Source organism: Cannabis sativa, chromosome 4 (assembly GCF_029168945.1).
Source record: "Cannabis sativa cultivar Pink pepper isolate KNU-18-1 chromosome 4, ASM2916894v1, whole genome shotgun sequence".
Classification (NCBI taxonomy): Eukaryota; Viridiplantae; Streptophyta; class Magnoliopsida; order Rosales; family Cannabaceae; genus Cannabis; species Cannabis sativa.
The window spans coordinates 49585160-49604049 of NC_083604.1; the positions used below are offsets into that span (position 1 = coordinate 49585160).

Below are 18890 nucleotides of genomic sequence, written 5' to 3' on the forward strand. Positions count from 1 at the left end.
CCGCTTACTATTTGTGCTGTAATACTATTATGCATTTTTTTCAATCAAATATTTGTATATTATATATTTTAATTTATGTATATTAATTTTAACTTTTCGGGGCCTCAAAAATTGTAGGGCCTGGGCCCCGGCTCCCCAGCCTCTGGCCGGCCCTGTATATAATAGATAAGAAGATGAAGAGATAAAGAAAAACTGAATGAAAATTTCTCAATTGTTTATTTTAATAGGATGAATTCTTATTTATACAAAAGTATTGACTAAAAAAATGAGAAACTAAATTATTGTAATAAAGGAAAATACAATCAAGCATTAATAGTGATAATTAATTTGGTAATTTGGACATCCATATATATAATATTTCATAATACTCTCCCTTGGATGTCTATAATAACTGTCTCATTTAAAATTTTACTGAAAAAACTTGGTCAAAAGAAAAAAAAATATAGTATGAATTAACTCCTACTTATTTAGGCATTTGCGGATATCTTCTAATCGACGAATTCTAATCTTGTGAATCATATTCTCAAATATTGATGTTGGCAATGACTTTGTGAATAAGTCTACAAGATTGACTCTTGATTGAATATGTTAGACACCACTATACATTCTATTGAAATGTATAAAGAAAAATTTGGTGAAATGTATTCTTTTTTTTTTTGAAACAAAGATTGCAACTTTTTTAATGCAAATCAGCTACTAAAATAGCTTCCAAACCTGTGGGGACAGACCCCCTACCGGAAAGACGACCGGGACATGAACCAGAAGAACGAGCTAACCAATTAGCCGCTTGGTTCCTAGACCGTTTAACAAACTGAACTGAAATATCAAACATCGAAAGAGATCGTATAAGACTAATACAATCTGAAACAATTAAACCACGAGGAGATAGAATTTGTCTATTATTGTTAATAGCATTCACCAACACTAGACAATCCGTCTCCACACACACCCTAGTAGGGATCCAACCTTCAAACGAACCACCATCACCCCAAGTTTGTTTAAGCCAGCTTAAAGCTTCCTTCACTAACATTGCTTCAGCCACCACAGGGTCGACACCACCAAATCTCTTCTCGGCAGCAGCAGTAAGAAGCACACCAGCCGAATCACGAGCAATCCACCCCAAACCATGACTATTTTCTCTTGAAAAAATAGCTGCATCACAATTTAACCTTCAACTCACCCAAAGATGGTTTACTCCAAAGCTCAGAACCAGCCGAGGCATGGCTAGTAGATGTCGAAACATCTCCATTTTTCAACTGAGCAACTTTCCAAAGTTCAAGGTACGTAACTGCAGCAGATACAACTCTTTCAACAGAAGCAAGCTTTTTGTTCCAAAGCAAGTCATTTCTAGCTCCCCAAACACCCCATAAGATCATAGCCATTTTATCTATACCATCTCCTGGGTGAGCATTACAGAAGCTCTCAAACCAGTAACCAAAATCATCATCTCCACTCAAGAAAGAAAAACCCAATCCTCTCTCCAAACAAGCCATAGTAAAAGGACAAGTAACCATAAGATGAAATGTAGTCTCGACATCTCTACTACAAAGAGGGCAAATACTAGTCACATTCACTCGCTTAGTTCGAAGAGAAACAAGAGTAGGGAAGACAATTAAAGAGGGTCCGCCAAAGAAAATTCTTAACTTTTGGAGGGAGTTTTAAATACCAAAACCTCTTCCAAAAATGAGAGTTGTCTTGAGAACTCCATCTCCCATTAAGCTCTTGCAACGCACGATAGGTACTCCTAACAGAATAGCTTCCATAATCTTCAAATGCCCAATACCATGAGTCCATATTCGGAGCTAAAGGCAGTGGTATGTTGCGAATGAGATCAATATCTCTCAGCTCAAACAAATCTTCCAATATTTCTTCATCCTAACTCATTTTTTCAACTTGTAACAAGTTAAAAACAGAAAAATGACGAAGAGCTTCATGAGAAGAAGTCACATACGGATTGTCTTTTGAAGGAAGCCACGGTTGATTAAGAACTGGAATGGAAGTGCCCGATCCTATCCTCCATCGAGCTCCCATTTTTACAATTTCCTGAGCTTCAAAGACACTTCACGAAGCATAGCTCGAGTTTGAACCCAACTCAGCATCAATAAACGAACCTTGAGGGTAATATCTTGCTTGAAACACTCGAGCGACAAGGGACGATGGATTTGTTAATAATCTCCAACCTTGTTTACCAAGCATAGCCAAGTTGAAATCCCGCAAGTTTCGGAATCCCATGCCACCTTTATGCTTATGAAGACACAACTTATCCCAGCTTTTCCAATGAATTCAACCACCTTGGGAAGATTTAGAATGCCACCAGAATCTACCCATAAGACGATCGATATCCTTACAAATCTCAACCAGGATCAGAAAAACACTCATAGTGTAGGATGGTAGAGATTGAATAACTGACTTTAGAAGCACCTCCTTACCCACTCTCGAAAGTAACTTACTATCCCAACTCTGAATCCGCTATCTAACTTTCTCCTTTAGAAAACCAAAAGCCACATTCTTATTTCTACCAATCACACTTGGCAGACCAAGATAAAAGCTTTTCTCATCAGCAACACGCATGTGAAGAGTGGAAAGAAGTCAAAGACGGATCCCATCACCCGTGTTGGAGCTAAAGAAGACAGAAGACTTGTTTAAATTAATCTTTTTACCAGAAGCCTGTTCAAACTTGTTAAGTAACTCCAGAACACGTTGAGCCTCCTCCAAAGTAGCAGAACAATAGAGAAAACTATCATCTGCAAATAAAGCCCGCCGAGCCACCCGACACCCATGGATCCATTTTCTTTCTTCATAAAGCCGAATAAAAGCCGAAAATCCTTCAGCACAAATGATAAAGAGATAAGGGGAAATTAGATCCCCTTGTCGGATTCCTCTCGTAGGAATAATTGGCCCAAGAACCTCCCCTCCATGAATAATATTGTAAGAAATCGTGCGCAGACATTCCATTATCATCATCACCCAATCAGGAGAAAAACCCATGCGAAGCATAATAGATTGTAGAAAAGGCCATTCCATTCTGTCATATGCCTTACTCATATCCAATTTAAGAGCCATGCAACCATTTCTTCCTTGTTGTTTACGCTTTAGGTAATTTAGAATTTCAAAAGAAACAAGCACATTGTCGGTGATAAGCCTCCCCGGAATGAAAGCACTTTGAAACTCAGAAATAACCTTAGATAATAAACCTTTTAGACGGTTAGCCAGAACTTTTGAAATGACCTTATAAAGTACATTACACAGAGCTATGGGTCTCAAATTGTTGGGTTTTGTGCCCTAAATAAAATCCATTACATTCTGATTAGTTATCAATACAAGAAATTTGAAGTGATTTATGTTTGCATGAATTTTACATGCTTATGGTTTAATATGTTTTAATATATATGCACAAAATCTGTTCAGTCTAGATCATATATTTATTCACAATTACAGTATTGTCAACACAGTGGAATGTGATTGTGATTATATGATTCAAAAGACTAAGTCCCTGTTTCATTAGTGTTCTGGATTTACACTAATGTGATAATCAGCGATGATGTGTACTTACACTTGGAGTAAGTGTTATGTTCTTTCCAGGACATTGGTAAAGTATAATAGTTTCGAATGTATGGAGTATACATTGGACTGGATCGATATTGAACTTAGTTAAGATATTATAAATTTACCATTGTATCTTTCCAAGTCAATATCAGTAGTTGATCTTAAGATTAAAAGAATCTAAATCCTGATATGCTTAGGCTCAACTCAGGAGTACTATTCATGTTCTTTGATTTATTAGTTAAGGCTAATTTTGGGTCAGGGTGATACATATATTTTGGGAACGTGATAGTATGATTGAGTGGGAGTGCTGAACATAAATATGGAATCTATAGCTTCTATTGGTGTATAGAAGTCAAGTGATGATTCCCTTCGAGCTTAGCTAAATAGAAGTAAATGGATGAGCTCTTGTTTAAGTGACTATTTCTTAGATCACTAAAACATCATTTACAGGTAGCTAAGTGTTTTAAGGGGCCAAATACATTGAGGGGTGAAAACGGTAAAATTATCCCATCTCGATGTAAATCATATATATAGAGGATCTTTGATCACAATAAGATTATAACAATGGTTAAATGAGATAGCATATCTATATCGTGAAACATATAATATGCTCTACATAAGTCTGAGACTGCAATTCTAAGTTCTAAGAGTGGATTCAACGAGGAATTAATAAGTAGGGATTTACTTAGTAAATTCGGTTCACTTATTGGAAGCTCAGCATATAGATCCATGGTTCCCATTCTAGTTGAGACTATACTGCTTGTAAGACTCAATAATTGATTTGTAATTAATCAATTATAATTCTAAAGTTAGGCCCAATAACACCTATGGCCGGCCACTTGGTGAGCTTTTTCCGATTAATATTTTCATTATTTTAATGCCAAATAATTACTAACCTAAACCTAGTAGTTGCCTATAAATAGAAAGTGATGGCTCAGTCAAATAATAAGTTTTTCAACTAGTTTTCTTCAGATTGCCTTTTTCAGAAAAAACTGAGCCTTCCACTTCTCTCTCTATAGCCGACCCTATCTCTCTCTCTTTTCCTCTTCACAATTTCGAAACCTTAGTGATAGAGTAGTGTCCACACACAGCAAGTGGTACCTCAATCATAGATTGGAAGACTGTGAAGGATCACACACAAAGAGAAGGACATTCGGGCTCAGATCTTGATAATATTCTACGACAAAAAGGTTACAAGGGTTAGAGATCTGAGTGGAAGGAGACATTATTCCGCTGCAACCAATGTAAGGTTTTCTTAACTTTATATGTGTTTAATTATCGTTTTAAAAAGTTCATATTTAGGGTATTAAACAACATACTTGTGAGTAGATCTAAGATCCTGGTAAAATAAATTCCAACACAAATCCCCCATATCAGAAGGAGACTTCTTTTTCGGAATAAGCACCAGATTAGTAGCATTAAGATCATGTGGCATCACTTTATTCCGAAAAAAACCTTGGACAAGATTAATCACATCCCGACCAACTATATGCCAACACTTCTGAAAAAATACCGGAGTCATACCATCAGGGCTAGGAGGCTTATCTGGATGCATCTGGAAAACAGCCGCTTGAACTTCTTCCTCAACCACTGGCTTAAGTAACCCAACATTGTCCTCATGACAAATAGAAGGCTGAATTTTATCAAGAATATCATCACCATGAGACCCCAAGGAATGGAAAATATTAGTAAAATAATTAACCATTACCTAAGGTAAGCCAGAATCCCAATTGACCCAATCACCCTCCTCATTTTTCAATTGATGAATGTAATTGTTTTTTCGACGAGAACTAGCAGCAACATGAAAATATTTGGTGTTGCGATCGCCTTCTCTTAGCCAAAATTGCTTAGACCGTTGCCTCTAGAAGATTTCTTTTTGGTGATAGATCTCAGCCAGTAATTTCTTTGCTTCATGATATTGGGTCACCGAATTAGCATCAGTGTTACCTTTGAGCATCCTAATACGTCTTTTGCACCTTTGAATTCTCTCCTTGAAATTTCCTGTTAGATCATTTCCCCACACCTGAAGAGGCTCCTGTAAAGCCTTCAATTTTGCAGAAATGTTACTAGACCCGTACCCTTCCCACTGATCTTGGATAATAGAAAAACAAGCCTCTTCACGGAGCCAAGCATTCTCAAAACGAAAAGCTTTAACAGAACCAGGCTGAACCCAAAAACTAGGGTCTAAAAGCAAGGGACAATGGTCAGAAGTGGCAAACAGAAGATTGCTCAACCTGGAATTAGGGAATAAATCCACCCACCCAGAACTAGCAAGAGCCCTATCCAACCTGACTTCAATCAAATTACCAGAAACTCTTCCTTTTTCCCAAGTAAACTGGTGCCCAAAGAGATCCAAATCAACCAAGTCACATTCAGAAACCACCTGTTGAAAGCCTTCTATCAACCAGGAAGGATAAGGATTACCTCCTCTTTTATCAACTTGACTCATAACATTGTTTAAATCTCCAATGATACACCATGGTAGAGGCGATTCTTCCTTCAACACTCTCAAAAGAGCCCAAGTGTTTCTCCGAAGAGCCCGATTTGGCTCACCATACATGCCCGTTAGACGCCACTTTGGTACCTTGGTCTGATGAACCACTAAATCAATGTGATTTTGGGAAAAACCTCTAACTTTTGCATCATTTTTATCCTTCCACAACATAGCTAGACCCCCTCCCCGTCCTTGAGCATCAATAGAAAACATACCTTCGTAACCAAGCTGAGATGATAGAAGCTCCAATCTTGGTTTAGAACACAAAGTTTCACACAAAAAAATAAAAGTGGGTTTCTTTTGACAAACAACATCTTTAAGGAATTGCACCATCCCTGGGTTCCCAAGCCCATGGCAATTCCAACTTAAAGTACTCATAATGATTGGCGAGCCCGATCCTTCGAGCCTGCCATTAAATTGTTTTTTGAGTGAGCACTTGTATCAAACCCCATATCCATAACCAATCCCTCCATAGGCCCACTCGGCCTATTAACCATGCCCAACCCATCTGTAAGCCCAATCGGCCCATTAGTCTCCTCTTTACCCAATCTTTTTCTTTTATTATCTAAAAAAAAGCAATCCATCCTCATCTTCAATTATATTAGCCGCCACCTGTCTATTCCCTATATCACATATATTTATTCCCTCATTACTCCCAGCTATCACACCAACCCGATCCCCCATATTCCTCCCATTAACATCAATTAACCCTTCCTTCACCCCTGTACCCGATAAACCAGGAACGAAATTTCCATGTAATCCTTGATTACTTGGAACAGAATCTCCCCCATAACTCCCTCCTCCCACCACCGGCGCCTGACCTCCCTGAACTCCAGAGCTAGAAGAGCCCAATCTCAACCACTTTGCCCCCATAGCATACTGTGTTCGACGAGGAATTTTAGTTTTATCTCCTTCAATGTACCCTCCTTTTAGTTGAGCGTTCCAAGCAGTATCATCTTCATAGAGTACTGCTTGTGTTTATACTTTTTTATTGAGTGTAATCCGTATGTTTCCCAAACATGTTATGTCAATGATCTCACTCCCACACATATTCTCTACTTGCTTCATAAAGTACAAGTATGTTAACATGATTTAAAGTTGTCTCATTAAAAACCTTGTTAGAAAAATCCAGTGGGACAAAACTTCAGCTAAGGAAAAAAGAGTACAACATGAATGTCTCCCCGTCATACACATATGATCCATAATTATTTTAGTGATAATATATGTTGGAAATTATTTTACCAGGATCTTAGATCTACTCACAAGTATGTTGATTAACACCCTAAATATGAACTTCTAAAACGATTATAAATTAAACACATATAAAGTTTGAGAAACCTTACATTGAGTGCAGCGGAATAAAATGTCTCCTTCCGTTCAGATCTCTAACCCTTGTATCCTTTCTGTCGGAGAGTATTATCAAGATCTGAACCTGGATCTCTTTCTCTCCTTTCTTTAGTGTTGAATCTCCTTCTTGGTGAATGTCTTTCTTCACGATCTTCCTCACTATGATTGAGGTATCACTTGCTGTGTGTGGGTACTACTCTATCACTAAGAGGTTCGAAATTATTCAAGGAAGAAGAAGAGTATGAAGGTGGCGGCTAGGGTTTAGAAAGAGAAGGCTCAGGTTTTTCTCTGAAGGAAACCAGAAGTAAAAAGTGTAAATTTCCTGAAGCCTTCACTATCTATTTATAGCAACATAGGGTTAGGTTTGAATTATTTGGCATTAAAATAATGAAAATATCAGATGATAATGCCTATAAAAGTGGCCGGCCATGGCTATATGGATTTGGGCCTCACTTTTGCAATTTTGCAGTTTTATCATTTCTGCATCTCATTTTCCCAAAAACGCCAATTTTCAAATTCAACCATTTAAATGCCAATTCTAACTATTTAATAATTATAAATAATTATTAAATAATATTGTCATTTATCATATTTATTAATTGAACCATACAAAGTATCATAATTAACAAATATGCCCTAAAAACTCTTTCTTTACAATTTCGCCCTTACTTAGTGAAAAATTCACAAATAGACATAGTCTAATTTGAGAATTATAATTGATTAATCAAAACCAATTAAATGAGTCTTACAAGTAATATTATCTCAACTAGTGGGGGACCATGGGTCTATATAACCGAGCTTCCAATAAGCAGATCAAGAATTTATAACCTAAATTCACTGACTTATTAATTCTTCGTTGAATCCACGCATAGAACTTAGAATTGCACTCTCAGTATATAGAACGCTCTATATGTTCCACCATATAGACACGTCATTAGTTATCCATTGTTATAATCCTAATTTGATCAATGATCCTCTATATGAATGATCTACACTGTAAAGGGATTAGATTACCGTGACACCCTACAATGTATTTTATCCTTAAAATACTTAACCCCGTATAAATGATATTTCAGCTATGTGAAATGAGTACTCCACCATTTATTTTTCGTTTGGTCAAGCTCGAAGGAAATCATCCTTTACTTACTATTCGCCAGATAGAAGCTATAGATTCCATATTTATGTTAGCGCTCCCACTCAATTGCACTACCGTGTTCCCAAAATGTACGTATCACCCTGACCTAAAAGTAGGCTTAACTAACAAATCAAAGAACACGAATAAAACTCTTGAGATTGAGCCTAATCATATCAGGATTTAGATCATTTGATCTAGGATCAACTAGGCGATATTGACTTGAATTGATATTACGGTAAGTTTGATAAATCTATGTCAAAGTTCAATATCGGTCCCTTCCGATGCATACTCCATGCACCCAACCTGAGCTTTACTTTAACCAATACTCTGGAAAGAACATAGCATTATACCAAATGCAAGTAAACTCTGTTGTAGATTATCATATCAGTAAAACCCTGTGTCTGATAAATCTAGGAATCTTTATTCACATAGTCATGTTTACTTTCCAATGTGTTGACAACACAATAAACAGGATCAAGTATGTGAAAAGGACTTCAGATGAATTTATAAATTAAATAGACAAGCAATTGATAAGATGAAACAAAACATACACAAATGAATGAAAAATACTTTTGTTTCTTTATTGATGTTGAATAAAATGGATTACGTTGAATTGGAGTTTTATTTAGGGCATAAAACCCAACAATATATCTCATAAGATTATTGTTATCACTTTTGAAATATTAACGTATTTATCTATAACTCTTCTAGAGTATGTGTGGACTTTTAATTATGGATGAGGGGTTCATGGAACATCATTAATTATCCAACTCATTAAATCATTCATGTGTGTATACAACTTTGTTCATACAAAAGTTCAAAGTTTTAAGTAATACGAACATAACACATTAATGATAATATAATTTTTTATTTGCGAGAATGATGGTACTCCAAGACCATATATTTGTTCCATTTTTGTTGTATGATCTTTATTTCTATATCAATTGATCATTATATCTATAATTCTTAATGCATATGAAGTACTTTAGAACTTCTATACTAATAAACAAACTACATACATTTAATATTTCTCAATATACAAAAAAAAAAGTTTATTCTTCAATCATTTATAATATAATCAAAAACTCTTGAAAAGTCTATCACAACATATAATTTATAAATTTATATTGCATACAAAATCATACGTATTTTAAAACTAATAATTTACTTAGTATTTTATACAATGATCTTTGTCATATAGTGCATGTGACTTTGAATGTAAATCACTTAATACATGTATCAAAATTCTTTTAGAATTTTTAGATAAGACATATTTCAAATTTTTAATATATTATCTAAATAAATAACCTTTTGTTGCAACATTTAGGTGACGCTTATAAATTCTCATAAAATATATTCCAAGCTATAATCAAATCATGATTATATTTTCTCAATAATTAAGCTTATTTCAATCAATCTCATGTATATGCAAACTTTGTACAACAATTCATTTTGTGTAGAAATACATATATGCAAATTTCTCATTAGAAATATTTATTTGCACACCCTACAGGTCTTACTTCACTTTATGCGAGTAAACTTGCCTGGATTGTGTCATAATATTTTGGCCAAAAACAAAATGTATGTCGATAATTCTTGACAAATTTAATACCATGATTCTTGCTATCTCATGTTAGTTTATTGCATATGGAAACATTCAACATCTATTGTCCACAAAAATTTTATTATGTGATAATTTTCTTCCATTTTGACATAACTTATAGAGAACTCTTTAAATTACATATTTTTCAAATATGTATATTATTTATAGGTACCGATATAAAACTACTTCAAGGGTTCAATTATGATTAAATATGTTATGTCTAACTTCTCTAGGTAGTCTCTTCTAAAGTATCGTTTCTGTAAAGAACGTTTAACTTTAATTTAAAAATTAGCAGATAAACATGGTTTAATTATGAAACTTGCATATTAGTTATGAATTATTATTTTACGGAGATTTATTTGAATTCAGAATGCATTATATGTATCATATATGAAATTTTATATTTTTGCATGTTTTGTGCGCGACAATATTGGAACGCGTCGTTTGGCTATTAAAATCACATTTTAGTATTTTTAGTATAGCGGGACAATATAGTTAGACATTGGGAATGTCGGGATAGTCGAGATTTTAGAAATGACCAAATTACCCTTAAGTGGTTTTATGACTTTTTGGCTATGTGAAGAGAAAAATGATCTTTTTGCCCAATTTGAATTTTTGTTTTTAGTGGATTAATTTAAGATAGCAATCTGATTTTTTATGCTGATTATTATTAATGAAACATTTAGTTTTCATTTTAATTTTTACAAAATAAGAAATTAGAAAAAGTGCTCTCTCTCTCTCTTTTGAACCCCATAGAACCCAGCTAGGGTTTGAAGTTTTTGCTGCTTAATTCAAGAAATTCTAGCAAGTTTTTAGTGGTTTTAAGTCAAGGTAAGGTTCTTAGCTTGTTCTTGTTGAGTTTCTCAGAGTTCAAGTATGATATTCATGGTTTTTCTTTGTTTTAGTTGTTGTTCTTGTTGATGGTGTTTGAGTTTGTTTTCTAAAGTTAAATTAAGGTTATTCATGTTGTTTTGAGGTAGATTTAAGGGCTATTGTGATAATTGAGCAAGCTTTGAGTTTAAGAACTCAAGCTTGGCTCTTTAATGGTGAATTTTGATTTTGAGTGTATTAGGTTGTTCTGTTGCTTGGATTATGTTCTATGGGGTATATTAAGCAGGTCTAGAAGGTTCGGTATGATTTGGATTCGAATTGGTTTAGGTTTCGAATTTTTTGGGTTACCTGGTGCAAACCGGTTACCCGGTTTTACAGGTCCTGTAAAACCGGTTCACTGGATCAGCAGCTGGGTTCCCGAATTTTTCGTATTGTCGATTCGTGTTAGTTTCAGAGCTTTGGTTGGTTGATTCCTTGTTTATTTAGGGTATTGCCATGTTAACTTTCAATAGGAAAACTTTTGGCTTAAAACCTAAGTCTCCAGAATGTGATTTAGCGTGTCACTCACCCCTGTTACGAATGATGTGATTTAGGGGCCTGTAATTCGCCGAGCAGTTGTTCCACTCAAGTTGGCCGGCACACCTGAATTCGGAAACGATGTAAGATTAGTATAGTGTTATGCATATGTATTTACATGTTTAACATACATGTTAATTATGCATGTTAGAGTACATTGGCTATACATATCAGTATACGTAGAGTTGTACTGGATACTGATAGATGTATATTTGGCTTAAATACTGATTGATATCACATCAGTATGGCTAGAATATGACTAGCATATTGAGTATAAGCTAATATTATGGTCGATAGTATTGTCGTATGAACGTTCTAGACTCAGCACCGTGTGGGACACGGGATAGGGTTATTGTTGGGTGTATGGGCGCTTGATTATAATCCGGGTTATTGCAATGTTAATATTTATGTTTTTCTTACTGAGTCTGTTGACTCACAGCTGCTATTTCCATGTGTAGGTAAGGGCAAGGCTAAGGCTGAGCAGCCGTGAGAGCAAGCAGATGGAGATTGTACATGTCGGGCGGTTAGGCCTAGAGCGTACATTCTTTGGGACATCAGGACTTATTTTGTATAGTCGCTAGGCGACACACTTTTGTATATGCACAGTGAAAATTTTGTAAATACTTTGTAAAACGGGATCCCGGTTTATTATAAGTATTATATTTTAAAGTTTACAATTAATTAAGAAATTTTTCAATTAATCACGATTTTCAATAAACTCGTTGATTAACAACGAGCTACACAGTCAGTTAAAAATCACATTAATATGCCTAAAGCAGTTAGGGTGTTACAGTTTCCATCATGGTTGTTATCCCAAAATTGGCACTCTGACGTGGCATCACAAGAACGGTGACACGCGACATTAAATTAAAGCACCTGGTCGGATCAACATGCTGAGCAGGATGCCTCGCTGGCATGTCCATGATGGAATACTCAACGAGCCGTGCAGAATGAGCAACACTTAGCAAATTCAACCAAGCACTTCGTGAGTCACCAGCTCAATCCCTACAACTTAGGGATCAACTTGCGTGGATATGGCATACACACGATTCCACTATCGGTGTATACGGCCTCAATCCCACGATCCCAGCATTCAGCAATGATCCCACGATCTTTGTGTTTATGCGCTTTGTAACGAGAGAGGAAACTCTTCCTCCTCAAGTTTCCTACCCTATAAATAGTGAGGAATGTTCACTGGGCAAAGGACGAGACAAGAGAGATTGATCGAAACTGTATAACAGAGATCATACGCCGAAACGCTATAAGCTAAGGCTATCTAAGAATTATATATTAAGAGATATTATTGTAAGAGATATAAGAAAAGGAATCTTCTTCCTTATTCTTAAGTCAATACAACTAACGAGGATTAGACTATTACCGAACTGCTCGGGGCTGAACCTCTATAAAATTTCTGTGTCTTCTTATTATTATTATTTGCTTTATTACGTATTCTTATTACGACATATCGTTTATCGCTTATCAAAAGACTCATTGTGGTTGGCTAAAAGCGAAGTCAACATTTTGGTGCTTTCATTGAGAGAGGAATCACAAATCGCTCTTTCAACACGATGGTGCAAACTTGCAGAGGCCTGTCTGACCTAGCAAACTCACAGACGCTGGATCCGATGTTGCAGGACCCAGGGAGTTCGACGGTTCCACCCGCTGTCAATCCTGGACAGACGGGAAGCGTGGTGAATGATGGAACAACTCCTGTTACTCAAACTGCACCTGGTGTGCAAGAGACCGGAAACAACAGTTCTGCACACAGCCAGGATGTTCATAACATGACTGTTCCACCAGGCATCAACGCCCAGACGACCATCGGAGACGCAACTGAATTGCAAAATCTCCCTACTGCGCTTGGACTCATGCAGGGCCACAACAATACCCTGCATCACGATCAAGAGGAGTTACGTGCCGCAGTAAACCTCGCGTTTGACGAACAGAGGCGTATGTTCGCCGAGTGGAGAGATAAAGAGATGGAGGCATTAAGGGCTCACCATGCAGAAATCGAAGATCGTAGTCGGCAAGCTACTGTGCTGATACGAAGAGCCTATCAGACTGTAGGCTAGCAGGCGCCGAACGTCATTCCCCTTGGAGAAACCAAGGATGACCCAACGGTGAATGCTTCCCAGACAAACAACGGTCAGCCGTCCAATCCCCGGTCACGAGTTCCACTCGTGGGCCAAGAGGTAGGCGGACAAACCTTGTCCAGGAATTCATCAGGAGGAGTGATGTTCGATGGATCCGCGCAAAATAATGGAGCCATTCCACCTACCAACCTAGCGAACCAATCGCTAAGGTAGCCAGGTTCTTCTGTGTTCGAAAGGTTGGGAACACCCCGTGGCCTAAGGGACGACCTAAACAGAAGAAGGGGAGCAGACGAGCAGAATACTACAACTAATGTGCAGTCCGGAGCCCATACTCAAATCCACGCTCAGAAAGATGCTGACGTGGCTCAACCCAACCAGAATGCCAATCAGGTTAGCCCAGCCGTACAGGCCCAGCTTGACGAACTGAAGAATATGTTTCATGGCATGGCCGGGCAGCGTAACAATGATCTTGAGTTAGACCGCGCACACAGAACTCCTTTCTCGCCAGAAATCAACCTCCTGCTGCTACCTCACAAGTTCAAGATGCCAACGTGGAAGATGTACACTGGGAGAGAAGATCCTCTCTCTCATCTCAAGTATTTCGAGATGCAGATGGATTTACAAGGAGTGCGAGGAGACGTATGTTGCAGAATCTTCCCCGCAACTCTGTCGGAGGCTACACAGCAATGGTATCTCAAGTTGGCTTCAGGAAAGTTTAGTTCATGGAAAACTTTCTCTTCAAAATTCCATGCATAATTCTCTTCCTCACGCCAACTCCCATTGCATCTGGGAGATTTGGCCGAAGTAAAACGGCGACCAGGCGAGCCACTCCGGGCATACATCAGCAGATTCATGACGGAAGCGACCAAGGTGTCACGGGTAACCGAGGATGGAAAGTTAGCCGCGATACTGGGGGGCATTGAAGTCCTTGGCGAACTATGGAAGGACATAAGGAAGAACGGACCGATCGACTCAATGAGTGATTTCCTCGACCGGGCCGAAGGTTTCATCAAGCTCGAAGAAGCCATTCAGCGAGCAGAAGGTGAGCAAAAGCCGATCAAAACGAAGGCTCCTTCTACCAGAACGTCCGCCCAACTTCCCCAATATTCTAGCAACTCAAGTGGCAAGCGTTCAGGCAACAACCACAAGCAAGGGAACGAGAAGAAGGGAAAGTTCACCGAAAAACCCGGACAGACTCCCCGTGATCTCGCCAAACACACTGCATTCACTATCCTAACTGAGGATATAGAAAGTGTGTATATAACAACTCAGTCGCTAATTCCGTACAAGAAGCCCGAGCCCATGAAGAAAGATACCAGCAAGAGGGACATGACAAAATTTTGTCGGTTCCATGGAGACTACGGCCATGACACCAACGAATGCTACAACCTGAAGCGGGAGATAGAACTTCTGATCAAGAAGAACAACCCGCACCTACAGAAGTATGTCAAGGCCAACCAAGGTCAGAATAACCAGGATCTGATGCCTCCACCAATAGATGGACACTTGCAAGTCATCATTGGAGGCCCGCACATCGCTGGAGACACGGGCAAAGCTCGGGAACGATATGCCCACACAGCTCAGTACGAGCAAGAAGAAGTCATCCTGGCCGTGGAAGAAAGGAAGCCCAAAGTTCCATGAGCAGGGGAGCCAACCATAACATTCAACGACGAAGATGCTGTCCAATTAAAAGATTTCTGCACAACGACCCGCTGGTCATGGAAGTCCAGATAGAAAATAAAATGGTGTCCAGAACCATGATCGATAATGGGGCTTCTTCAAATATTTTGTTTAAGACTACCTACGAGAAGATGGGGCTCCAGCTCAAGGATTTAACTCCATGCCTTCAGCCCGTCTATGGTTTCTCCGGTCAAGGAGTTGCGCCTCTAGGATAAATCCGCCTACCCCTCACAGTTGGACAAGCTCCAACGAGTATAACTATCATGGCACAATTCCTGATATTGGATGTTCCTTCAGCTTTTAACGTAATACTAGGCCGACCAGCCTTGTACGACTTAAAAGCTGTCACATTAATATTCCACTCGTGCATGAAGTTTCCAACCAAAAACGGGGTAGGGTGTCTTAGAGGGAACCAACAATCTGCTCGGGAATGTTACAACCTTGCAGTGGCCAAGGCTAAGAATGAAATATCCTCCAGCCAGAGCTCGGACAAGGGAATAAATATTCCTAAGTAAGAAATCGCCCAAGGCGAGGATGAAGATGTGGATCCTCGACTTGGGGACCCAAGCAGCAATGTTGGACCTGTGGAAGAATTAGAAGTGATCGAGGTCGATCCAGATATCCCGGCCAGAAAGTTGAAAATCGGAAAGGGTTTGTTGCTCGAAGTAAAATCAGAATTGATAAAATTTCTGAGAGCAAACCTAGACATTTTTGCCTGGTCACATGCAGATATGGTCGGAATTGATCCTTCTATTATTTCGCACGTCCTGAATGTCGATCCTAATATACGGCCAGTTCAGCAAAAACGAAGACTGTTGGATAAAGAACGAGCAGTAGCCTTGAAAGACGAAGTTGAAAAGATGCGCAACAACAATTTCATCATTGAAGCTTTCTATCCAACTTGGGTTGCGAATCCCGTACTCGTGCCTAAGCCGAATAAGAAATGGCGAGTCTGCATTGACTTCACAGACCTCAACAAAGCGTGCCCTAAAGACTGTTTCCCACTTCGAAGAATCGATTAGCTCGGCGATGCAACAGCCGGGCACGAAATATTAAGCTTCATGGATGCTTATTCGGGCTACAATCAAATCAAGATGCATCCGCTAGACCAAGAACATACAAGTTTCCGGACAGATATGGGTCTCTACTGCTACAAAGTCATGCCGTTCGGTCTTAAAAATGTTGGAGCTACATACCAAAGACTGGTCAACAAAGTGTTTAATGATCAGATCGACAGAAATATGGAAGTGTACGTGGATGATATGCTCGTCAAATCCAGAAAGGCTGGGGGGCACATAGCCGACCTGGACGAATGTTTCAAAGTCCTCAGAAAATACAACATGAAACTGAATTCCCTGAAATGCTCCTTCGGAGTCACCTCGGGAAAGTTTCTAGGCTTCATCGTCAATGCTCGAGGAATCGAAGCCAATCCAGAAAAAATCCAAGCCCTCCTGGATATGAGCTCGCCAACAAAAACCAAAGAGGTACAAAGCCTAACTTGTCGAATCGCCCGCACTCAGCAGATTCGTGTCAAAATCAACGGATAAATGTGTCCCATTCTTCAACATCCTATGAGGAAACAAAAAGTTTGAGTGGACAAAAGAATGTGAAAGAGCTTTTCAAGATCTAAAGGCACAGCTCACAAAACCTCCCGTCCTCTCTAAACCTCTGGACGGTGAGGAACTGGGGATATACCTGGCAGTAACGGAGCATGCCATAAGCGCCGTACTAATTAGAGAAGAAGATGGCGTACAACATCCAGTCTATTACATCAGTAAAAGACTCGTCGAGGCCGAAGGCCGATATCCATTGATAGAAAAGCTCGCCTACTGCCTCATCTTATGAACAAGAAAGCTAAGACCTTATTTTCAAACTCATCCTGTTCGAGTGTACACCGACCACCCACTACGGCAAATACTGCAAAAGCCAGATGCCTCTGGGCGATTACTCAAGTGGGCGATGGAATTGGGGCAGTACCAAATCAATTTCCAACCCCGAACAGCTATCAGAGGCCAAGCTTTGGCCGACTTTGTGGTGGAATGCACAGAAAAAACTGAAAGCGTCCCAGAAGGCGATCCTGAGCCAACACCACAACCGACCAGCACTGAAAGCAAGTTGACCTAGAAGCTTCACGTGGATGGATCGGCCACAGATCAGCTATTCGGCCCAGAAATTGCCCTTGTCACACCTGGGGGGCAACACCTGCATGTAGCGGTCAAATTCGGATTCAAAGCCTCCAACAATGAGGCCAAATACGAAGCCCTAATCGCTGGACTCAAACTAGCGAAGGAAATGAAAGCCGAGCACACCGAAATCTGCAGTGAGTCACAGCTAGTGGTCAATCATGACTCTGGCGAATACGAGGCTCGGGGAGAAAAAATGATAGCATATCTGAGCAAAATACATGATCTGCTCGCACAATTCAAAAGCTACAACCTCAAGCAGATTCCAAGAGAGGAAAATACAACTGCAGATGCGCTAGCCCGTTTGGCGAGCAGCAATATAAGTGACAAGGCGAACCTGGTCCCGATCCAGTTTCTTGAAGAGCCTAGCATCACGGGCACGGAAGAAATTGAAAAGATCGACGCATCTCCGAACTGGATGACGCCAATAGCAGCCTATCTCAACTCTGGGGAACTCCTAGATAACCGAAATGAAGCTCAGAAAATGAGAAGAAAGGCAGCACGGTACATCATCGTAGACGAGATCATGTACAGAAGAGGATTCTCAATGCCACTACTCAGGTGCGTCACATCAAATGAAGCTGCACGGCTTCTATACGAAGTTCATGGCAGATTCTACGGAAATCATGCAGCCGGACAGAGCTTATCAAAGAAAATTCTAAGGCAAGGCTACTTCTGGCCAACAATGATTGATGATTCGAAAGCCTACGTAAAGAAGTGCGACGAATGCCAAAGATTTTCAAAGATACCAAGAGCTCCGCCCAACGACGCAGATGCAAAGTCCGTGGCCCTTTGCCATCTGGGGAATTGACCTAATCGGGCAATTACCTAAAGGTAAAGGCGGAGTGCAGTACGCGGTGGTAGCAGTCGAATACTTTACAAAGTGGACTGAAGCCGAACCACTCGCAACTATCACATCAAAGAAGGTTCAAAAATTTATAGTGAAGAACATCATATGCCGGTTCGGACTACCGTAAAAAATAGTCTCGGACAACGGCAAGCAGTTCGAGAGTCAATCTTTCACTGATTTCTACGCGAACCATGGCATCATCAAAAGCTTTTCCGCAGTGGCACATCCACAAGCAAATGGTCAAGTTGAAGTAGTCAACAAGACCCTGAAGGACACACTAAAGAAGAAGCTCAAAGATGCCAAAGGAAATTGGCTGGAAGAACTCCCCGAAGTTCTATGGTCATACCGTACAACGGAAAAAATAGCTTCCGGTCAGACACCATTCTCAATGGCGTACGGTTATGAAGCTATGCTGCCCGTCAAATTTGAACCACCATCCCACAGAAGGCTGACGTACGATCAAGGTACCAATCACATACTCCTTGCAGAATCACTTGATGAAATCGAAGAAAAACGAGCAACTGCAAACTTAAAGTTGGTAGGTCATCAACA

At 39.3% G+C, this 18890-nt stretch overlaps 1 protein-coding gene across 1 annotated transcript; it reads right to left on the reverse strand.

The window, feature by feature from the left end:
• Positions 1 to 679: 679 nt before the first annotated feature.
• On the reverse strand, positions 680 to 2571 carry LOC115713577 (uncharacterized). Its single transcript, XM_061113759.1, has 5 exons — positions 2479 to 2571; positions 2190 to 2291; positions 1667 to 1875; positions 1196 to 1542; positions 680 to 1152 (listed from the first exon to the last, which is right to left on the reverse strand). Exons 1-5 carry the CDS (start codon positions 2569 to 2571, stop codon positions 680 to 682), a joined length of 1224 nt encoding a protein of 407 aa, XP_060969742.1.
• Between the last annotated feature and the right edge of the window lie 16319 nt (positions 2572 to 18890).